General features: G+C 30.1%; 1 protein-coding gene across 3 annotated transcripts in view; it reads right to left on the bottom strand.

The window, feature by feature from the left end:
* LOC129988111 (cell adhesion molecule DSCAML1-like) overlaps positions 1–23,575 on the bottom strand; it is a 578,154-nt gene that overhangs the window by 445,859 nt on the left and 108,720 nt on the right. For all 3 annotated transcript variants that reach the window (XM_056096237.1, XM_056096239.1, XM_056096238.1), the window contains exon 2: positions 13,709–14,035. In XM_056096237.1, coding sequence (XP_055952212.1) covers positions 13,709–14,035 — 327 coding nt within the window. The remainder of the gene's footprint in view (positions 1–13,708; positions 14,036–23,575) is intronic.

Below are 23,575 nucleotides of genomic sequence, written 5' to 3'. Positions count from 1 at the left end.
AGATACAAATATACAAGGCTTCATCTCGGCCTCGGCAGAATATTCATCCGTCTGCGAAACTTTTCCAGACCGAAAATTCCCCGAAAGAATCCCCTGAATCAGAAAAGAGGGAATATACAAAATATGCAAATGCGGGAATGAGATTGCTGTTTGGAAGGGAGGAAATTTCCCTTCGAGTTTCTTTCCCGTCATGATGGATGATGGGCGAGCTTTTTCCGTCACCAACTTTTTCCGTAATAAGCCCCCCCTTCCCCCCACTTTGCGCTCGAAAGAGTGGGTCAGAGCAAGCTTGCGAACAAATCAATGGCTATTTGTTATGTCCTTCTTTTTGCTGCCTTTTTTTAGTGGCTTCTTTTCGAGTTAAACGAGGACAGAGAACACGAGTTAGCGTTGTACTGGATTTAAAACGCAACGCGAAGGGGGGGGGGTATTTTAGCCGATTTCAATGCATAAAAACAGAGCGGAAAAGAACAAGCCGGGCGTCATTTGTTCGTGTCAGCCGGCGGTTCTTGGCAATACCTCAAAGGAGAAAACGTATTCTGCGTTTGATCGAGAAACAAGGATTTGGAATTCTAAGCCATATTTATTTATTTGTATTCAATGCAGAGGATCAAAGATTTGCTTTCGGAGCGCCGCTGCTTTAAAAAAATATCATGAATTTCTCTGACGTATGCAGTTATGTTATTTAGCCAGTAAAATGCTCGGAAAAACCAGGTAAGAATCGCACACTTCCGAAAGAATGCTTACACTTGGCATCTTTGTTTACTGACCAAGCCACTCTATAGCTATATTTCCTCGTTTGATAAACAGAACTAAGAAGTATTTAATTTTAATTTCATATTTTATAAAATTTCTGAAAATATATTTTACGGTATGTTAAAGGAAGCACCTATAAAGTAATGTTAAAATGTCATTTTTAGGAATTTAATTTAATTTATTTTAACCCTTGTGTTCGTTTTGTATAGCATACCATACATACAACTTTAAAAAAATATACTACCACTATAAAATAATTTTTAACTTAGTTTTATTAAACACATGACATTTCTAGATGTTTATTTATACTTCAAAAATAAAAAAATAGTAGTTTATCTGTCATGATTTTAAATCATTTGTGAAAAATAACCGTCAAGATGCGCCGCTCAGGTTTATCTAAGGTAAGTTTTATTTTATTTTTATGTTTGTACCCATAAATATGTATGTTTATTATAAAATACACATGCCTAAATGTTTGTTCTTACACATTTTTATATATACGTACCTATATACATTTTTTTTTTTTTTTTTTTTTTTTGCTTTTCTTCAAAAAAGCAATCTTGCCACGATAAGGGTTAAAAATGCATGTGTATCTAAAATTCTATAACTTTAATCTTCATTTTAGTTTGCGGCTCATGAAAAGCAAAATGAATGCACCATACTTTCTTATTTGTTTAGGAATCACCTGCATGACTTTATCTGACACCCATCCATCCAACTATATAGATTTCGGAAACTAAATAGACCATTTTCTCTGTTATTGCAGACTTAACACAACTTTCTTATGGATTACATCTTTCATAAAGAAATGCTTACATTTCGATTTTTCTATTTTCTCTCATCTGGATATTTCCACACAGATTGAATTCTCACTTTTTCATTTAATGCTTAGTAAAAAAAAAAAAAAAAAATTAGTTTCTTTCTCTTCTAATTATTCCTAACATCAATTTTGTCTGATTCCCATAATATGCACAATATATTATTTCAACTCATTCGTATTATTTAAGTAACCACTCTTGTCCGTGCAAATATATAAGATTAGGAGAAAATTAAGCTTTTAGTGAAATGTTTGTTTCTTCTTCTTATAATACGAAATCTTAGCAGAAATTCCAACTTACAGTTTTCTGATTTCCCTTGAATTCTATGAGATCTCTTCGATTGTGTCGTGTCAAATCATATATCATACTGATACTCAGATCCAGGAATAATAAACTGTCTTCGGAATTTTCTTATAAGCAATATTTGAACCAGAGATAGATTTAAAAGTTGCTCAAGAGACATTCTGACGTCAGTCGGGGATCATAGATTAAGCTGGATAGACAGCAAACGCAGAGATATTTGCAGAATTCATAAAACTAGAGGCCTTTTGCGACCCTTTTGTTCGTCCAGATTATTGAGTTAAATGATTTATGGTGTGCATTTAAAAAATATATCACCTAGTCATTTGATACGGCAGAAAAGCAGGAATTGAATCACATTAATGCAAATTAAAAAGTGTATATATTACGAAATAAAGCAAAAGTGAAAATCCTGCCACTGAATTAACCGTGTCGATTTGGTATATCAATCAGTTGAAAAAAGTCAAATGACACTTCTTAGAATTAGTTATGTATGATTTTGCACGGCTATTTCTAAGAACTTAAGAAGACGAATTCCTAAAGTTATGTATAACTTTTTTTATTCCTATAGCTAAAGACTCTTTTAATTTAAATTAATTAGTTATATATTTACATCATTTTCAATTCTATATCATTACTATATATTTCTTACGTTAAAAATTTTTCAAATATTTCTAACACTCTGAGGTTTGCTTCTTCTTTTCATTTTTTTTATTATTATTATCTCAAAATGAATTTAGAAGTAAATAAGGTATTACTTTATAATTTCGCTTAAAAATTAATTTTCTGGATATTTTTTGCCTACTATATTTTCCTTAAAATGTTCTATTCATTTAAATTGAAATTGACTCGATCTAAAAAAGGCGAGACATAAAACTCATCCTTAATACTTTTTAAACGTATGTCAATTATTTTTATTATGCATTTTATATATTTTCCTCAAAAGACAAGATACGTGAAACATTTCAAATTCATTTAAATCTGAAATAAAAAAACATTGTTTTGAGTAAAAACATCAAAAATATTTTATATTATTAATAATGTATTATTGCCAATCTATTTGCTCAAAGGGCCTATATTTTGCAGATAAAATAGGAGGTGCACGCTTTGTTGGTTTAAAACTGTGCCATTTCCTCAACAACTGGCATTCACCTTTCAAGGAAGACTCACCAAGGAAACCTACAAGACACTGCACTAGTGAAGGAAATTCCTTTCGTCACCGCGAAAGGTTTGAGTAAGAGGCAAGCAAATCAAATCTTTTACTCTGCGCTGCAGGCAGACTGGGCCCCATTAGCTGATAAAAATGTTCCACATAGCTTTGATGTCGAGATGACTGCAAAGAGATGGAAGCCAAAAGATCCAAACACGTCGCAGAAGCGAAAAGTATATCCTCCAGATTCGAGTACATTTTGCAACGGTTACACACTAAAATATACTTATTAAATTTGTGATTTAGAACTATCTGTGAAGTAGCTAAAGTCTTTTATCGGCAAGATCCCATTTGAAAAATCTTTTGCCTATTTTGCTAAAATGCAGATAAAGAAAAAAATATATATTTCTAAATAAATTATTTATCTTTTTTACGCGATTTTTTTTCGAAATAGATATTGAAATTATTCCTGGAAAAATTGCATTAAATGTCATAAACGTTATAAATACTTTATAGGAACAATTTTTAATGCTCTTGGGAAAACAGTACAAAAGGAAAGATAAGAAGGAACGCATTATTCGTTTCGTCCCAAAATGGGCCTGTTGAATCACTTTTCCATAAATAGTTACCTATATAGAGAGAATAATGTGGTGCAAGTTGAGAAAATAGTTCATATTCTAATTCGATGAAATAAAAAAGTCGCCTTTACTTTACAAAATTAATTTTGATTACTTCAGAAATATTTTACAATTAATACATTAATGATTCGAATAACGTTCATTTTTTGCGAATTCTGATTGCATTGCAATCTCAAGATCATAAGAAAATTTTCTCAATTCGATCTTATTCGCTTTCGATAAATTTTCACTCTTTCAAGTTAATCGCATTTTGGCATTCCTAGAAGTCCATTATGCGACATCAAATCAAACAATTTATTGAAAATTAAAAATCATTTTATCAATTTTAATGCGATAAATGCCAATAAATTGCATTATTATTCCCTGCAGAATAAAACAAGAAAGAAATCGGATATTTAAAACATATAATTTAGATTTTTTTTTTTTTATTTTCAAAATGTTTTTGCATCTCCTTCATTTCAAGTTACTTTTAGCAGAATAACATAATTTATGTCGGCTCGTATTCGTAAAATGAGTCGACACTCACACTCTTATAATTAAGAAAATTTAAAAGTCTCCGTTGATTTGTGAATCAGTCAACAAACTGCAAAACAATTTGACCTGCAATCGAATCTGAGAAGTGAAAAAAAAAAAAAAAAGAATTCTTAAGAATAATTCTATAAAGCTTAACCGATATTCGATTTGAATTTGAGTAATCTGGAGTGCTTGCAGACTAAATGAAAGCTCAAAGTAATTTATAAGCTTATTCCGTCAGGATAAGTTTTTTCCGTCTTTTTGAAATTGAAAGTGTGTTGAAGGACACTTGCACTTATTATTCGGTTCTCTATTTTAGCTTTATTGACAGGGCCGATATACTTCACAATCTTGAAAGTCCTACACAGTATTTTGAATATATATATTTCTTATTTTAATTTAAATTCTAATTTATTTATTAATTTTTATCTAATCTTAGATTCTATTACTTTATTCCAAAATATTTCTTTTATTACCTGATCCAAATCCCACTTTTTTATTTAATTAATTCTAACACACACTCTAAGAAGTTGCTGACTGTTTCGTTTCTTACACTCCTAGCGGAGGATAAAGTTCCTGGCATGCATTCTGAGAATCATTTTTTTTTCTCGAATAGATCTAAGATTTCAAAATCGACAGGTTATAAAAAAAAACTTTTATCAGATAAACACCGAGTAAAACTTCTGTCGTTTTTCTATTATTTTCTATTGCGAACGAACGGGTTCCAGCTTCCTCTCCATATTCAAACTCGCCCTTCCATGGTAAAATAAACTGAAGTTCATTCATGTTCGAAATTTATCTTCGTTTCGGCCATGCAGCTGTACAATTGTGCTTCATATAACATAATTTTGCAGATGTACGTCTGATAAATTTGGAATTTAAAGTGTTTTTTGACGAATGATCATGGTTTGTACATTGATGAGATCAATGATACATTTTTGTTTACATCGTGACACAGGAGCGAAGTCAGACATTTTTTTCCCTTTAATGATTTTAACAAGAGGTTGGGATAGGGATTTCCTTGATATCTGTCGGCGTAGGAAAGGGAATCTTAAATATCTTCGGAAGGAATGTGTGTGTGTTACTGATCTTTAACCCTTGACTCTGAACATGAAAAACTACAAAAGCTATTGATTTTTTAGAGCCTGGGTTACAAACAATTAAAAAAATGAAATTTGGATCAGTAAATTAGAAAACATTTTTGAATAAAGTAATATGGCCTAAGTTAAAATTAAAATTCGAAATTAATTAGAACATTAAATAAATTAAGATATATTATTACACACACACATATATATAATTTAGATTTTTTCCATTTTCATGCAACCATGACTAATAGTATAGCTATAAAACTTATAGAGAAAATGAAGTCTTAATTTTATTAAAATATATGCATATGCCATCTGTTTCTTAAAACATAGCATAAAAATATAAAAACCATTATCGCTATGTATTCCAACAGCCAAACGTAAAGTTATATTCATTTATCTCACTTTACTTAAACTGTACTAAACAAAAATAAAATTGTTCTAAAATAAAAATAAAAACTTAAATTGCACAAAAATTTAAAAAAAAAGAATATGACTTCTCTAAACATAGAATTATGCTCCTTAAAACTACGAGTAGGCAATACATCATCAAATTTTCAAGAACTTAAAATGACAAAAAGGATAGAGTAAACTTTAGAATTCTATAGACAGAGTCCAACATAAAATCAAAAGTGTCAATTCATGCTAAAAAAATTTTACCAAATTAAAAAAAAAAAAAAATTAGCTAAAAAATATTGCTTATGATCCAAAGGACTTTGAAAAAATCAGTATGGCATTAAAATGATAAATTTGACAGTTTCTGCCTGATAAATACTTATTAATAGAAATTCATTCTCACAATAAGCTCGATAAAGCCTTTTAAATGGCTTATTTTTACTATATAAAATAACAAATATAAACTAGAAAACTAATTTTGAATATAGAAAAATGAAATTACTTCCTCTTTATTAAAGGTAGCATTGAAAGAAAAAGTATAAAAAAAGTATTCATCTTTCTACCCAAAAATATACTATGAATAAAAATGTAGTACTTATGTAAATTTATATATTTATAAGTCATTTCAATATTGGTTAAATAGAATAAATTTACTCGGATTTTTACAGAAATATGTTTTAAGATATAAAATTTAAATAATTAACTTAAATAATTAATTTAAATAGTTACTTAATTTAAAATTAAATTTAGTTTCGAACAAGACCTTTTGAAAAAATACTAAATTCTTTAGCAGTCGTACCTCACCCCGAAGTTTTGCCTGGTTAATACGAAGAATCTTAAAACATTTAAATTATTTGGTTCGATTTATTATTCCTTGCAATACTTATCTGCTCAATTATCAATCATTTCATAAATTATTGAATATTTAAGGGCTAATTAATAATTTTTTCTCATTCAAAAATCCATTCTAAGTTGAATGCAACTATTTTTCATTCATTTTTTTAAACGTAGGTCCTATTTTAGGGTAGAGAAGGAAGCATTCATTATGACAGAGATGAATACTTTGAATGTAATGTCATTAAGAAAGTAATCCTTTTTTTTATATATGACTAGAACATTTTGAAGGAAATAGTTTCTGAATGGCATAAAAAAATCACCATGGTGAACAACATTCAAATATTTATCCACTTGTCCTTCTAATCAATCAACTCACCATACAAAAGGACAAATTAGGAATTTGAAATATGATCCTCGAATATTGCTTATCCAACATATCATTTGGGGGGGAGGAAAGATCTCCAGTTAGTTATGCGACCCATAAAAGCATCTTCCCACACCTTCTGAATGTCCGAGTCTTCCTCCTTCAAAAGATTCAAGCCGACGCAAGTTAATTTTGTTCTGATAGCGATCAAAAGCATCCTGTTGCAAACACGTGACTTGAAGTCGATTAACCGTCACAATGAACTAGTCGCAGTTAAACTGTAGTTAACGTCCTCCCACCCTACCTCTCCTCCATTCGCGACAACCCAAACGACCTGCTCCATTAATATCGAGCTTTCGTTAAAAGTGTATTAGCGAGTTTCTCCACGCTTTGTTTGGTTGGTGGAAAATGGATGACTTCGCCGTCGCCCCTTGTTGCGTCTGCTTTTGCATTCTCCCCGAGAGAGGCTCGAGAAAGTTTCGACGGCAGCGATTATTGCTATTTTGATTTTTGTTGTTAAAAATTTCAAAACTGTTTTTTTAAGTTGTTATATATATATATATTCTCCTTAAAAAGGAAACTTGGTTTGAAGTTCTTCTTCCATGTTTTTACTAGACGCACGAGAAAAACATATATTCCAAGTCACAGAATATGTAACACATGCGCATGTTTAATGATCACTACTTGACCAAATAAATAAGGTGGAATTACCGACAAATGTCTTAAGTGTTGCCCATTTTTCAGTCCTGTTGCGCAATGCTGTAGAAATATCTGTTAATTGTTACACTTTGGACAGAGCTTTCTAAGACCGTTTCTATTCGTGGTAGGTGCTTTATTTGCCAAGTTAGAGACCAGCTGTTTAGGGGGACTGGGAAGTTTTCCAAGAACTTTCCAAAAATGTCCAAGCACACATTCACTTACGAGTTATCAACTAAGTGGAGACCTTTCTTTGTATATCAACCCCTTAAGAACTCGGATAGTCCTTGTAAAGTTTGAGGGGTGGGGGAAACTCTCTTATTTTAGAAAGGGAAACTTTCGGCACGGTATTTTGTTGTATCTAAATTAAAATAATCTTAGGAATGAGAGGGTTGATAAAAATCACCGAATCGAATGGTTTGACGAGATCAAAATTTTATCGTCGTGCACTCATGAAATGAGAATGTGTAATAGCGCTTCAGCAAACAGTCAGGGTAGATGAAGCAATTTTTGTCTGAATGTGGTAAATGAAAAGTGCATGCAATGAGTAAAAAAATTAGCGTGATTTCGATGGCGTGCGCGCATAATCTTCACTAAGATTACGAAAAGCAGCTTTCAGAAGAAAAAGAAATAAAGTCTCAATTTTCCGAGAAACAATATCCATTTTTAGGCGGCACGGAAGAACGCTATGCATGATTTATCGTGCGCTCGAGTCACGTATGTCAGTCCAAGGGAAAGACCACTGCGACGCATTTCGGATATGTTCGGACAACGTGCAAATCGGAAACAAAAGTTGCCAGCTGGGGGAAACACGTTGCTGTTTCGTTTTGAGAGCAGAGAAGGGAACTGTGTTTATTTTTTGACAGACGATCTTTTATGCATGAATGCATTTCTCTTTTATTATACAGATGGTATGTTTGAAAATATTTTTCATGGAAGACTTACTGATATACTCGGCTTTGCTCAGAGCACTTTTTTATGAATGAATTAATCTATTTAATTATTTTTCATGAAAATTTTATTATTTGCTTCCTTGTTTAAAAACTCATTTCAGGTATTACAAATACAGTTATTGCACATTAAATCAATTGTTAACGGCTACGTAATCTACTACGTCACATCAAGAAAAAAAAAATATATTTGATGCATTAGGATTATCTCTTTTATCTTTTAATTTTTAAAAGAAATCCCTCTTCATATTATACATGTGTTTTCTAATTTTAAAAAATATACCATTGCAAAAATTATCTATGATAGACTAAATTCTTTTATCCTCCACAGCTTTATTTTTAATTAAAATAAAAGATGCTCTAAATCTGATTTTTAAATAAATTTCAATAAATAATTTCAATTCTAAATAATTTTCCATAAAATTTCAATATATTTTTAAGAATGAATTAAATACTCCATTTGATTATTCGTTGGCGCAAAAATAAAATAATTTAAAATATGCATACTATTTTCATTTGCAGGAAATGCGTTATGTAAGATAAAAACATTCCTTTTTCTACTCATAGCAGGATAGTTTTTTAGCAGTTAAGAAATCTGTTTAATTTATTGTCAGGCACATTGTCATGGCACAAAATTCTTCCTCATAATATTTGTATATTGTTGATGGCTCAGTTGAAACTCCCACACATTTTCTTTTCTCATCTCAATTTCTAATTTACTGTTCACAGAAGCACGAGCTACACATTCATATTCAACACATTTCCATAATACTCCAGATTTAGGCAGATACGTTACGTTCTCTGCATGATTAAATAGTGTTTGCACTTTACGTGCACTGACATTATTATTGAAAGAAAGTATGAAAAACATATATTCAATATATTAGACATTCATAATATACAAATTTTATAAGAAATTTTACTTATAAAGATTCATTAATTTTTCTCCAAACCCCAAAATCTGAAAATATCGAGGATAATTTGTTAATTCGCCTAAAATGTACCAAAAATGTGTGTTTGAATACACTCACATGTTTCAGCAGATGCGTGGCCGAGAACTTTGGAAATTTAATTTTGATTTATTCCATCCCGGAAGGCATAATTTGTACAGATAAAATGAGGTTAAAGCTAGGTCAGTCTACACAGCGACACAAAAGCTAAGGAACCGAAAATTTTCTCTTCAGTGTTGTTAATTTTTTTTTATGAAATTTTGATAGGGATTTCTTTGATATGTGTCGATTCAGGAAAGAGAATTTTAGGTATCTTTAAGAGAATGTTGTAAGCATTAAGGATTTTTTTCCTTTCGCTCAGAGCGTGAGAAATTGCCAGAGTGAGACCAGCAGTTTCATACAGCGTGTGTAGAATTAATTAAATAAAAAGTGGGAATTATATCAGGAAATAAGAGAGCATTTTAGAATGGAGTTAATATAGACTAATTAAGATAAAAATTAGGATTTTAATTCTCCTTAAAAATATCATTATATATATATATATATATATATATATATATATATATATATATATATATATATATATATATATAATTTGCTTTTATCAATTATTTTGTATGGGAAATGTTTGTAGTATTTCTGCATACTAACTTCTAGAAGCATTCGGTTGTTAACACATCATGACATATCTCATAGAGGTACTCTTAAATTACGCTCAGCTCATTCCCTATTAGTACAGAATGCTCAACAACGTTGTTACAATATCCCCACAATATTTTCTAACATTGAAATGAACCTATGGGAAGCACTATCTGTTTTATTGACCTAAACAAATAGTAAATCTAGACAATTTCTTCAATATTTGTTATTATATCACTAAAGGAAATTGACAGAAAGAATTGGTTCCCGAATGCAATATTTATTGCAATACTACTAAACCAATAACTTCCATGCTTCTCTCGTCAATTCATTCTTTCGAAAATTCTACTATTGGTGATATAGCTTTCAGGAACCACTTTCTGGACTTAATGCATTCAAAATAGGTTGAATCGTGCTCTTCAACCAAATATATGTGTTCTTCGTTCATAGCTATCGTAGCAGAATTTACCATTTACAACTTCTCTATTTATTGTTCTAATCTTTTCGGCAATTAAAATCTGAGGTACGGGTGGAATTTGATAGTATTAGTTACATTTTGATGGTATTTCACATTTTCACGAAAACGCTTCGATTCATCTGCTGCCGTGAATTGATTTTCTATCATTGAAACATTTAAATTCTGAAAAATAGCACTTTCTCCTACTCTACTGGAAATGACACGGAAATCCATATTAAAGGTATCAGTGAGTGAATCAGGTATTATTAATTAAAAATCTGAATAAAATTAAACAGAGCAACTTTATAAGTTCACCTGTGAGACGCGAGAGCATACGATAAAGAGATTTAATTATATTATTCAATTGATGACAGAAAAATTGATTGTTTCACTCAGCTGATGACAGAAAAAAAATCATGGTTTCTTTGAATGCAGTCACAACCGTAACAGATGTTTTATGCAACCGTAAATATAATTCTGTGACGGAGAACCTCCAAACGGTCATCGATCTGCTTCTCAAAATCTCGTAGCATTTGCGTCCCTTTGCATGTGTTGCACTGCTTCAAATAGTCCAAATGGTAAGTTTCTTTCTCCAACACACATTCGTTACTATGAATTCTCAAATGAAATATTTCAGCCGCAATATATTTGGGATATGGCTGCCCATGTATTGGCGATCACTCGCTGGCTGACCAGAAGCAGTTCAAAGCAATTGTCAGCAGTGTGACTTGGTAAAAAGAAATTTAGATATTCTATCTACGTTTTAACTAATCACGTGCAGTTCTCTCAATATAGCCATTTATTTTTGGATACATTCATGATCAATTATTTTAGGACACTCGTAATCATTTCTTACTGTTTTACATTTATCGTCAAATTATTCTTAAACTATATCTCATGTACGTCCATGAATTGGTACGGAACTTACATATTTGATTTAAAAACAATGAAGAATGAGTTAAAATGAATGTCTTGGTCTCAAAATTTTACTACATTTAAGCGATACATGTTGTATTTAAGTTTTTAATGAAAACATCACAGATATGCTTTTAATCACACGAGATGTATTCGCACAACACCTATATGTATGCAATTCTTATCAAAACGTCCCTGATATATCTTTGTCCATGCTGCCAGTATGATGTTGTAATGACATCAATGTTGCTGACACTTGTTTGCTGTTTTTCTATCGAAAGCATATGTTGGTACCTTTTTGTTACGGACAATAAGCTATTGGATTATTGGAAACATTTTTGACGATGAAAAAGAATGAGCTCTCTTTTCAGTTCATTTGTGAAGATGATGAGTGCGATGAACGTGTAGCAGTGGTCCGCATGCTTTTGTTGATAGCCGTAATTTGAAAACAATAATTTCAGAAGTAAGGATTAATAGAAAAATGAAAAGAGTCTTTCAGAAGAATAAATATTGTCTTCGATTGCAATAAAATTGTCAATGAGATAGCCGGCACGTGTGCTTTCCCGTCGACTTTTCAACATGCGGACAAGAAAGTTGAAAGCCCGTGTCGAACTTCGTAGTTAAACGAAGAGAAGTGAATGTGGAGTTTTAATAAATGGATAAAAAATTTCTCACAGATGTATTACTCAACCTCTACAACAATCTTATGGATGAGTGGGTTGACACGAATAGTGGATAAAATAACAAGGACATCAGCCATCCTTTATAAAATGAAGCAACGGCAGAATGATTTTTTGAGAATGAATTGATGAGTTATTTTTAATATTTAATGGCGATGATCAAAAGCGGGAAAAAATTATTTTCTTCAAAACAATAACAGAAGTTTCAAAAATGAGTTATTTTTAAGATTTTTAGAGATTCCACGATGTAGAATTCTGCAAAATATTTACAGTTGCTTTCATTTTGTTCATTTTGACCGAATTTCGATTGAAGAAATTTGATGTACATGATTGTGAAAATGTCATGGATCATTAGACTTTCTATCAAATGAAACGAAGGAAATTCATAGTACCAATTAAAAATACAATGCGATACTAGATTTGTTGAAATTAAAAATTTCATACAAAAAGAAAAGGATAGAAAGTTTTCAGACAATTCACGGTTTGAATAAAAAATGATTAAAATAATAATAAGAATTTTTTTCTTCATATAAAATACATTAGGAAGCTTTCATTTCATGTAGAAATTCGAAGGATCATGAATACAAAAAGAAATAAATGTTGTTATTTTCATCTTGTCAATACCTAAGACTCGAGCGGTTGATGAGTTAACGAAAGATGTCAAGTTAAATAGATATACTTTTTTTATGTACTGAAATTTCATTATCGAAATTATTCTGAAATGTTATGGATAAATGCAATTAAAATGTAGTAACAATTTTAATATAAATAAATTCTACACTACAATTTTTTTAATATCAAACTTTGTTTGCTCAGAGCATGATTCCCATTTCTTCAATGGTGCATGTATTTAACTCTTCAGAGCAAGCATTCATTTTTGAAAAAATTAGCACACGAGCGAAATCATTTTGATTTCAAATTGCTATACAATGATTTCGTAATTTATTGCAATCCGAACTAAAAAAATTGCCCATAATAAATGAATATTTATATGAGCACAAATGAGTTGTATTTCAGGCAAGAATGTAATTTTTAGCAAAATTGGAGCTATAATTCATTTATGTTTATCCATTTATTTATATTCGTAATAAACTTTTATATAAAAAGGGGTTTTTTTTAAAAATTATTTAAATAATTTAAATAATAAATATTGTGCATATAATTTACATCTTTTGCCGTTCAAATAATCTAATAAATTTGAAACTCTACCAGAGTTCTGACTTTAAAAAAATGAGTCGCTTTGTTTTTCTTGTATTATAAACCAGTATGAGAATACATGAAATAACTATGCCATAAAAAAGAGCCACTTCGTTTTTCTGGCATTCTGAATTCGTACGAAGGCACAAGAAATAATCACAGCTCTTTTCTTTTTTTTTAATTTCAATTTTTTTTTTCTATCAATAAAGACCCGCTGCGTGTTAAAAGGAAAGATATACAGCACTGATCAGTTTGAATATTTTACTCAATTTATTCTCGGTGCCTGCAGCTGGCGAGCTCAACTTCTGCAGCTCTCAGAGCAATTCAGGTTTTAATTAAAGCGAAGAGATAATATTGGACTCACCCCCTTTGACTCTCACATCTCTGCTTCCAATGGCACCCACCGAATTGCTTGCCAGACACCTGTAATCGGTAGTGTGCACGTCAGGCCTTTGATCTTCTGCACGGAAGGGTGGGAACATTAAGGATCCGTCCGGTCGAACATGCCGGAGTCCGGGAATGTCCGAAATGTAACTGCCATCCAGGGCATGGGCCCACCGGATGGTGGGTGGGGGGACGCCTTCAGCTGCACACGGGATCACTGCTCCAGTGGTGTTGGAAAATTCCACCCTGTTTGGGGGTTCTATGGTGAAAATTGGACCCTTCCGGTCTTGACAGCAGACAAGTGAAACTGCAAAAGAAATAAACAGTTGGATCAATTGTCAGATAATAGTTTACACCTACTTTTGTAGGATCGTTTAAAACTTGTGACTCTAAAAAAGGGCACCCTACAAAAGGAACTCTTAAAATTAAGCCCTATCGCCATGAGAACTGCTTTCAGCTTGTCTGAACATGCCTACTCATATTCTTCGAAATTAAATTTTTCTGTAAATATTCTGATTGATCAGGCAGTAAATTGCATTTATTAGGGCTGTAGTTGAAGCGGTATATGGCGGAACACCATTCTAGATCTCTTAATTAATTTTCACAAAAGTAATTAATAAAAAATGTAAAATACCTCTTTAAAACAGCAGAAATTTTTGAACCTTTAAAATATAACCTTGTTTCAAATTGATAAAAATAATAACCCTCTGGTGGCAGAAAAGGATAAGAGTATTTAAAGATACTAATCTGTAAATGCAGTTTATTCTTCGATTTTGTAAACTCTTATTTTCTCTGTCATAGATTGGCTTCGAAGAGTGGGTGGGTATAAAGTAAGAATTGCATATCAGATCAATCTGTTAAGGAATCAAAGTTTGCCAGATTTGCTGCTTTTCTTTTCTAACTACCGCAGAAACAAAAAAATCATTTTTGAAATCTTAAAGGTGCTGACTTCAATACAAAATAATAAAGAAATCCAAAATGTTTACCAAAACGGAAATCATAGAGTATGCGCATAACGTAAGTTGTTAATAAATATCAACAATCAGACGAAATTTTTATATGTAAAGATTGCATTTCTTTCTTTAATATTTTATCTTTACAATATCCACTAGTTGTTTTAGATCTAAATTAAAATTTATAAAGACATTTAATTATTACTTGATAATTTATGAATTTTTCTACATAACATTTTCAGTAAAACATACATTTCAATATCAGTATTTCACTCACAATGATGATTTAATAACATTCACGATATAACATAAATTTCGAAAATTTATTTTTAAAAAGGCATTACATAGTGGAAATAATAAACATCTTTATTTGTTTTAAAATAATTACACTAATATACTTTTGTTAGAGAGGAAAAAATCACGCAAAGCCCGTGCAACACATTCGAGATTAAAATAAAGCAAGGAGAAAAATGTAATGAAGTGGTATCAGTTTAAATGAAGCTTAATAACTAGCTAACTAAATTAAATACAGTAATTAAATCAAATTATGAAATATTATTCAGTTATAACATCAAAATCACCGAGTGATCCAAGCTAAAAAATTTTAAATTGATTTAAAAGGGATATAAATAGCATATATTTATTGTATATGTCTGTGAAATGATACATGACTATCCTTAGAAGCTTTCTTTATGCTTCCAATTGCACAGCAAAAGTGAACCGTTTCTTATACAGGATTTAAAATTTAATACTCAAAAGCAAGAAATAATCTGCCATTGAAATCTGATGGAGAATGAAGTTACAGCGAACGAAAATTCTAACCACGAGTCACGTGATTTTATCTTGTCCTACACCAGAGTAGGGTTGCTATTCCTCTATTCGCCATTTCAACTATATGAAAAACTCATACAGATTTTGGAAATCACCAAGACTAGTTCAAACGTCAAATTTCTTCGACCTGGGAATTCGCCAAGATAATTTCACTCATTTAGTTTCGAAGCTTCTCAAAAAGGTTCTGGGAATATATTTCATATCCCCCCCCCTTTTGAGGGTTAGCATCTTAATGGATTAGTTGGAAAGCATTGCGATCAACACAATGAATTCTAACAGGATGTTTAAACTGTTGATAAGTGATATCAGACAATCGCCCCTCACACTGTTCTCTTTCCCTCAACTTGAGACATTATAATTACATCCCTATTGAAAGGTTCATTATCAGAGGGGAGGTCAAGATTTTATTTTTTCCACACCTGTTATTGAGGGAAAGGTTCAATGTTCTCCATATACGAAATACAACATAGAGTGCGATATAAGACAGAGTAAGATACGATATAAGATAGAGTACGACATAAGCTGATTTCCAACATTTTCCCCATGGATTGGTCGGATTTCTTTATCTTGGAAAACAAAACTATCGTGTTCTGCCAGCTTGATTTGAAATTGTGTTATGTTGCTTTGGAGTACTTAGCATTCGCTTATTACAACATGCGATTCAGTTTTAAAGATTCTTCGAATTTACGTGAAAATAAATCTCAAGCACGGTTTTGATTAAATAACACTTTCAGGCGCTGGTAAATTGGAACGAGAAAGAGCTGCTAACCGAATAAAAATGTATAACAATGTCTTTTTTCGTTGTTTATTTAGTTTTCTATCTTCTTTCTCTTTATATTATTACAATTTTTATTTGCAATTACCTACAATTTTTTTTCTTTAGGCGAAATTAAAAAAGTACATTTAAATTTCTGTAGTTAAAGAGTATAAATATCAAAGAATGCAAAAAAATTATATATTGATTATCTTGTTATATTGTTCTTGTGTTAAAATATTAGCTATTAATCGATTAAAAAAAGTTGTCGATGGAAAAGAAGTTTACAAATTTTGGACATACGTGTACATATTATTAGTATTTTAAATTTTTAAATCATTTAGAAGAATGTTCTATGCATTCATAAAAAGGACTATTTTTGAAATGGCCATTATTTGGAGGTTTATTTTTAGTTCAAACTAAATGTATTGAAAAAGGTTAAAAGGATTAATGAAACTTTTATTTATTTTTTACTTCTTAGAAAATATTCTTTTTGTTAAAGATCAGGAAATAATTAATTTAGATATAAAATGCAGTATCGCCTAAATTCAATGCTTGATTCATCCATTTTTTTTTAGGAATATTAAGAAACTAATATCATATGCAATATAATATAACGATATATAACGCAATATAATATAACGAAACATTCAAGTAATGTTTCAAAATTACTTGAATAGTTTATTAAGACATTTTTAAACATTTAATGCTTTATTTAATTGAAGACAAAAATATTAATAGAGCTTACAAAAATTCATTATTTGTGTTTTGTTACATTATAGCTTTGATGAGATGTTATTGAGCATTTTCCTATAAATGATGAATTCGAATGGCAAAATTGCATAGAGTTCAATGAAATCGCATGAACAGGAATTTTAACTAATTCTGTGAAGACAAAAAATATACTGATTTCTGCAGAAAATATTTCATAACTTTAAATCTGTCCATAAGAAGTTCGAAGACAGCTTTCTTAATGGAATGGCTGTCTCAGATTGAAGCAATTCAGAATTTCAGAGTTTTCCATGAAATTCTCGTTTATCTCAACTTTTTTTTATTTTGCAAGGTCCTACATTATATTAAATATCTGTTAGTGCAGACAAAATTTTTATTTAAAAAAAAAATTGTTTAATGTTTCTGAACTAGACGTAGGTTTTGATTTTAATTTTTATAAGAGACAAAAGATTCATTTTAAGCTCATTAAATTTATTTCCCAAATATATTTTGTGAGCTTAAAATTAATATTTTAAGCTTATTCCAAACGAAAAGAGCCAAAATAATTTTTGAATATTCCAACGAAAAAAAAAAAATTCTTGAAAGAGTTGTTTTTTTTTTTAATTTTTTTTAAAACTTTAATAATACAGAGAAATCTTTAATTCGCTTTTATTTCTATTCCAATAAGAGGTCACTGAGAGATGTAGTAAAATGGGACGAAATGAAGCTATAAACTGATATTTTAAGATATCTAATTCAATCGATATAATTGAAATTTTTATCATATTCATATATGCAGTATTTTGTAAACTTTGAAATATAGCTCGCTATAAATAAATACAGTAGTATTATAGTGCGGTATTTACTCTAAAAACTAAAAACATACGTCTAACCTAAATATTTGTTGTAATAGAATTTTATAGTAAGGTTAAAGATTTTGGGATCAACCGCTATGTTTTAATGATTTTACAACTTTTCGTTAAACAATATTTTAAAAATTTCGTCATTCTGCAAAAATGAATGCATTGGAAATGAATAAAAAAATGGTATAAAATAGTCAATTTTAATTTTTTTTAAAAAATAGTACAAATAGTAATAAAAAATATTTAAATATTAATAAAAAAATCGTGCTCGATTCTAAGAAAGACTCCCTTTCCTCGTTTGATGAATGCCGGCTCATAACAATGGAAATTCATTATAGTCTGGATGAATGGTGCATGAAACACCTTCCACATGAAAAAAGAAAGACATAATAAAATATTCACATCAGCTCAAGACCATCATTCATCAAAAAATTTCTTTTGCTATAAATATGTATATTCTGCCGAAACATTCTTCCTGAAAGTATAATTGCCCTTCCGCGGAGTGCAAGCGTTGTCATGGAGACGAATTCTTTCAAATGACACTTCTGGATGTGACTTGCGAATTTAAAAGATGAAAGGTTTCGGAGCGCTCGAGTTGGACGCGTCCAATGGCATATATTAAAAATTCTTTTCCTCTATCAGTATTTTGTTCGTAAATCTTTGATTAAAGAGAAAGACAGAACGAAGTTCGATTGTGTTTCAAAGTACATATTTCAGAACTTTTTCTCTTTCCGTCTCTTTTTCTTTCTTCCAAGTTTAATGCGTTCCCCTTTATTCGGAAAGCAATCATGTTTCGGGGGAAAAAGTTATTAAAATTTCTAGGATTTAAGATCATTTCTAGGTGGCTGGATTGAATCCTCTACAACAAATGTACTAACAATAAAGTTCGATTATTTTAAGAATTTTCCTCACAGTTTTGATTTGGCAAAAAGATCAAATAAATGATATGTTTCTTAAAGGTTGATTTAATGCCTTTTCTGCATTAAAAAAGATTATTGTTTTTGCGGAAGTATATCTCTGAAACAAATATATTCGGTTTGAATATCTGTACTTTTATTGTTGTTTTAAATAATTAAGATAAATTCTTCCCATTAGTTTTACTGACGGGCTCATTGCTTTATTGAACAATACCATCCACATCGATTCTTTGCTATTTTGCATTTTCATCCAACCGCATCGTACGTCCAGACTCTCTCCTATTAGTAGAAGAGAGTTTGCTTCGATCTCGTTTGGCGGCACACTCTGTCTAAAAACCCTTTCAATTCGATGGACGCCATCATCCTCCGCCATATGGATTCTTTACGGCGCATTCATTCTGGGGACGTCTTCGAGTTAGTAATGTCTACTCGGGTGTGCATCAGTGGAGTGTGCAATATTTATCAGCCCTTTCATTAGCGCCCCGCATCGGGACTGATGGAGTGTGTCTACCCCAGTTCTCGCTGGAGACTACAACTGCGAGATGCAATAACGTAATTGCGCCAGGGTCCCAAAGAGCCCCAGACTGTCAGAACGCTCATTGGCCGTCTCTCCCCATCACAAAGCGAGGAAGAAAAAAGAACGCCAAGATAGATGGACGCTGCCAGAATATGAAGTATTATCATTTTTGCTAAAACTGTTCGCTCGTTTATATCTGTGCTCGAATGATCTAGCATCTTTACAATTCCAAGCCCGGAATTTGATGTGTGATCGTTATTAAAGGGGGGGGGAGCAAAAATTCATCAATATCTCAGAAATGAGCATGCGGGGAAACTGACTGGAAATATGATTATAGGATGCATAACATTTCAGCCTCGTGATAGTTGCAGAGGAAGATAAAAGTCATAAAAGGTTTTAAAAACGTTTTAAGCAATCTAAATGGAAGAAAAAAAAAATTAAAATCACAAATATGAAATCTAAGAAAAAGTCGCAAGAGTATGAACCTCTGTTTTAAATACTCGCCATGAGACGTTCACAACTTATAGTGCATATATCATTGGTTGTATATTACATTATTTTTGATGATATATTTACATACATTTTTAATGAATGCAAAATGGGGCGCTTTATGTCATTTATTTTAACTTTTAAATCGCCTCTTTTAACATTCATTATTCCGAATGAATTTTTAGCGAATACCTTTTTGGCGACCATTTTAAATTGGTGCTTGTAGCAGTCAGCACATTAGGCATGTCATGAATGAATTTAAAAAAGATAAATAATAAAATCTAGATGAAAAATATGAACAAAACTCCGGAAAAGTATAAAATACTTATCATCGCTAGGCGCATCTTAGTGAAACTGGATTTTTAGCCAGTTTCTCAGTAAAAAATAAACATAGTAACAAAATTACTTAGAAAATTAATGAATATGAAGCCCAAAATTTCGAATTTGGTTTCAACAGGACTAGTTCAGTCGTCGCCTTCCATTCTAATGAGTAATGACTCTTAGTATTTGCTATTATCCCAACTTTTATAATTACGCGCACAATTTATTTATTAAAATACGTTTATATTTTGCTAACTGATATACCAGCTTTGATAGAGAGGGGATTAATTACTTTCATGGTTATTTTACTAATGAATAATTAAAGGAATTAAATCAAAGGTTGTCCTAAATCCTTCATTAAACTTTTGTTTATATTTTAGTATTCATGAGTGAAAAAGTATTTGTAGCATAATAAATATTTGTAATTCAGACTAAAATTATCAAATATAAAATCAGAAACTCAAAGCTACCCCATATAAACATTATAAGCGAAAAAGTGAAAATATATTTAATGTCAGCATTCGATGGAATCCCAACGCGAAGCTAAGCGAATGCCTTAGAACCATACAAATATTTTTAATGTAAAAAAGATGATTTTGCGCAAAACGTTATGCTGCACAAAAACCTTCTATCGTTTGTCACTTTATTTGGATACTAAAAAAACGGCAGCGTTGAAAAATTTTAATATCGTATAGTTAAAAAAAACCTTAAGCTGCTCTAAGCGATTTTTAATAATAAATATAAAGAAGTTTTTTCTAGCCCTTTTATCAGTGTATTAAAATGAGAAAAAAATTTTTTAAATAAAAATCTGAAACTAAAATTGAAAAATTGAGGCGCAGACAGAAATACTCTATAGAATTTGGAATTGTAATCATATTTTTAATGTTTTCTAATTTTTATGTAATTAGTACTTGAAAGTTTTTGTCTCTTCAACGATTCACTGAAGCTTTGAAACTTCACTGTACCTGCTATTTCTCGTACTTCACTCTTTTAGGAATCTTGTTTTGATTTTGAAGAATTTTTTATACAAAATTATTTTTCCAGTTTATTGCACTGATAAAAAAAAATTTCTTACTTTTTACATTTATAATTTTCTAGATTTTAATCTTTTATATGATATTTTTTATAATTAAAAAAACACAACACTCTAACGCCATATATAGAATGCAGTTATATTGCGCTGCAGTGCTGTATAAAATCATTATATTAAATTTTTCGAATATGCCGCTTGTCTAAATAACCTTCTAAAATTTCGTCTGGAAAAAAATAGCCTTCTATTAATATTCTAGATTTCTAAAAAATAAATATTCTAATGAGCATTTTATCTATTTATTTAATAATCTACAACTATATTAAATATTCTAGCGTGCATTAATGATCTTCGTATTCTATGAATGTATGTTTTAATTCTTTTCTTAATATATTCTTAATTTCTCACTTTTAATTATTTCTTTTTATTAAATATCTGAATGTCATTAAAAAATCCTGAGATTATTATAGATATTTCAACTTTCAAGAAATGTTTGGAATTTGATATTCATGTATTCATTGTATCTTAATTTCTTTGTGGTAAATTTTAGATTAAAATTTATTTTCAACTTCTTAATATACCAATAAAAGAGCGTTTAAAATTTTTTGTTTTATTATTTTCTACAGTTGTGTCTTTAATATATTTACCTAATTATAAATATTATAAAATCTAAAAAATTATATTTCTTAAAATGAATTTAGATTGCATGAAATCAATTTTTATCTTAATTATTATGTTTATTGGTAGATAAAAGCTCTGAAATGATTTAGATAATCTATTATCATTGGAAATCAGCAACTGTATAAAATTTTATAATGTTAGTATCTGAACATGTGAATGAAAAATCGATTGTAATATTTCATGTTTATGGAATATTCGAAATAAGAAGCACTTAAAATTCGCATAAAGTTAATTTTTTCTGTAAATTATCACTATTAAAAAAAAGAAAAAATTAATTAGTATGTACTGACAATGGACAAATATACTATATGAACTTAAATATGTGTTTACAATAAATAATTACTACCCGATAAAACATAGAAGCAATCGTTTTCAACACAGAATTTGAATTTTCATCGATCCTTAAAAACAAGTTGTAATTCTTTAAACTTCTATCCAAGCGGTCGGATACTTCGAAACGATTTTGAAGTTAAAGAACCCTTTTTGAAATATTCATAAATTTAAGTATGTCAAATCTTTGATATCCCTTTGACATCTGTTTGTACAGCTCTGTGGAAAAATGGCTTTTAATAAATAAATATTCATTATTCAGTTCATTAGACCCACAATATATTCTTCTTTATGCTTCACAGATTTTGTGCGCAAAATATATATACATAAAAAAAAAATTCTGGATTCCTACAGGGTAAAAAATATTGGTATTTCACTTTCATTTTTATGGAATTAAGTTGTAAAAACGAATCTCATTGCTTAATAGAATCTGAAAATAATTGATTTCTTGACTTACGACTTGCATTTATTACGAATTAGAAAAGGATTTTTAAAGCTTTTTTATTTTAAAAGGTTCAGAATCTTTCTTCGCGATAAACTAACAATAATACTCAGCAGCAATTCTTATACTTTTAAATTTTAATGAATACTTGGATTTTTTGCCCCTATTATATACATGGTGGTTTAATTGTCTTATTATATTCTTTCGTGTTATACAGCGCTTCCTGCATTTGCGTTTGATTATGACTTGCATCATTTTCCTAGAAAAAAAAGCACTTTATTAATACTTCTTTTTAATATAATAACCAAAATTATTTCTTTAAAAATATTTTAAAGAATAATTAAATTAAATTAAAATATATTAAATTTCATTAAAATGTAATAACATTTATTTTTAAGCCTTTAATACATTTCCATAATATTTATAATAATAAATGCGCCTCACCGTCAGTCAGCATCTCTGATATAAGTACAAAAATTTAACTGAAATCAATCAAATAACTCTGCCTGAAAATTTATGAATACTAAGCAATATTTTTGTCATGCACAACTGAATGGAATTCCATAACTTTAGTGCAAAGAATATTATAAAAAATTTATTTTAAAGCGTCCAATCACTTTCGAAGCATGAGTTTCACTGTTTTGTAAAAATTCAATGAATAGATTTCGAAACAGTTTTAAGTTATTATAAGTTTGAAAGAACAAGGAACAGACAGACGCCCACAGCTCGAAATTCAAAGATTTTACCAAGAAATCCGTTTAAACAACTCATTCCATTTAGTAACATTCTTCTTTAAATCATTTTTTAAAAATGCATTTTCTTTCAGTCGAACGAGTCAATAGATCTCTCCGGGGTTGAAGATTTAAGCTAGCATCACTTTAAATACGACTTTAATAATGTTTCGGAAATCATGAGGCCCGATTAATCTCATAAAAATCCATTTTGAATTTTTTTTTTGACATTATTACATATTTGAAGTTTATGTTTTTCGGAATTTAAACTTCACAA

The sequence above is a fragment of the Argiope bruennichi genome, chromosome 10, assembly GCF_947563725.1.
Source record: "Argiope bruennichi chromosome 10, qqArgBrue1.1, whole genome shotgun sequence".
Classification (NCBI taxonomy): domain Eukaryota; kingdom Metazoa; phylum Arthropoda; class Arachnida; order Araneae; family Araneidae; genus Argiope; species Argiope bruennichi.
This window is presented reverse-complemented; position numbering and strand designations above follow the sequence as displayed.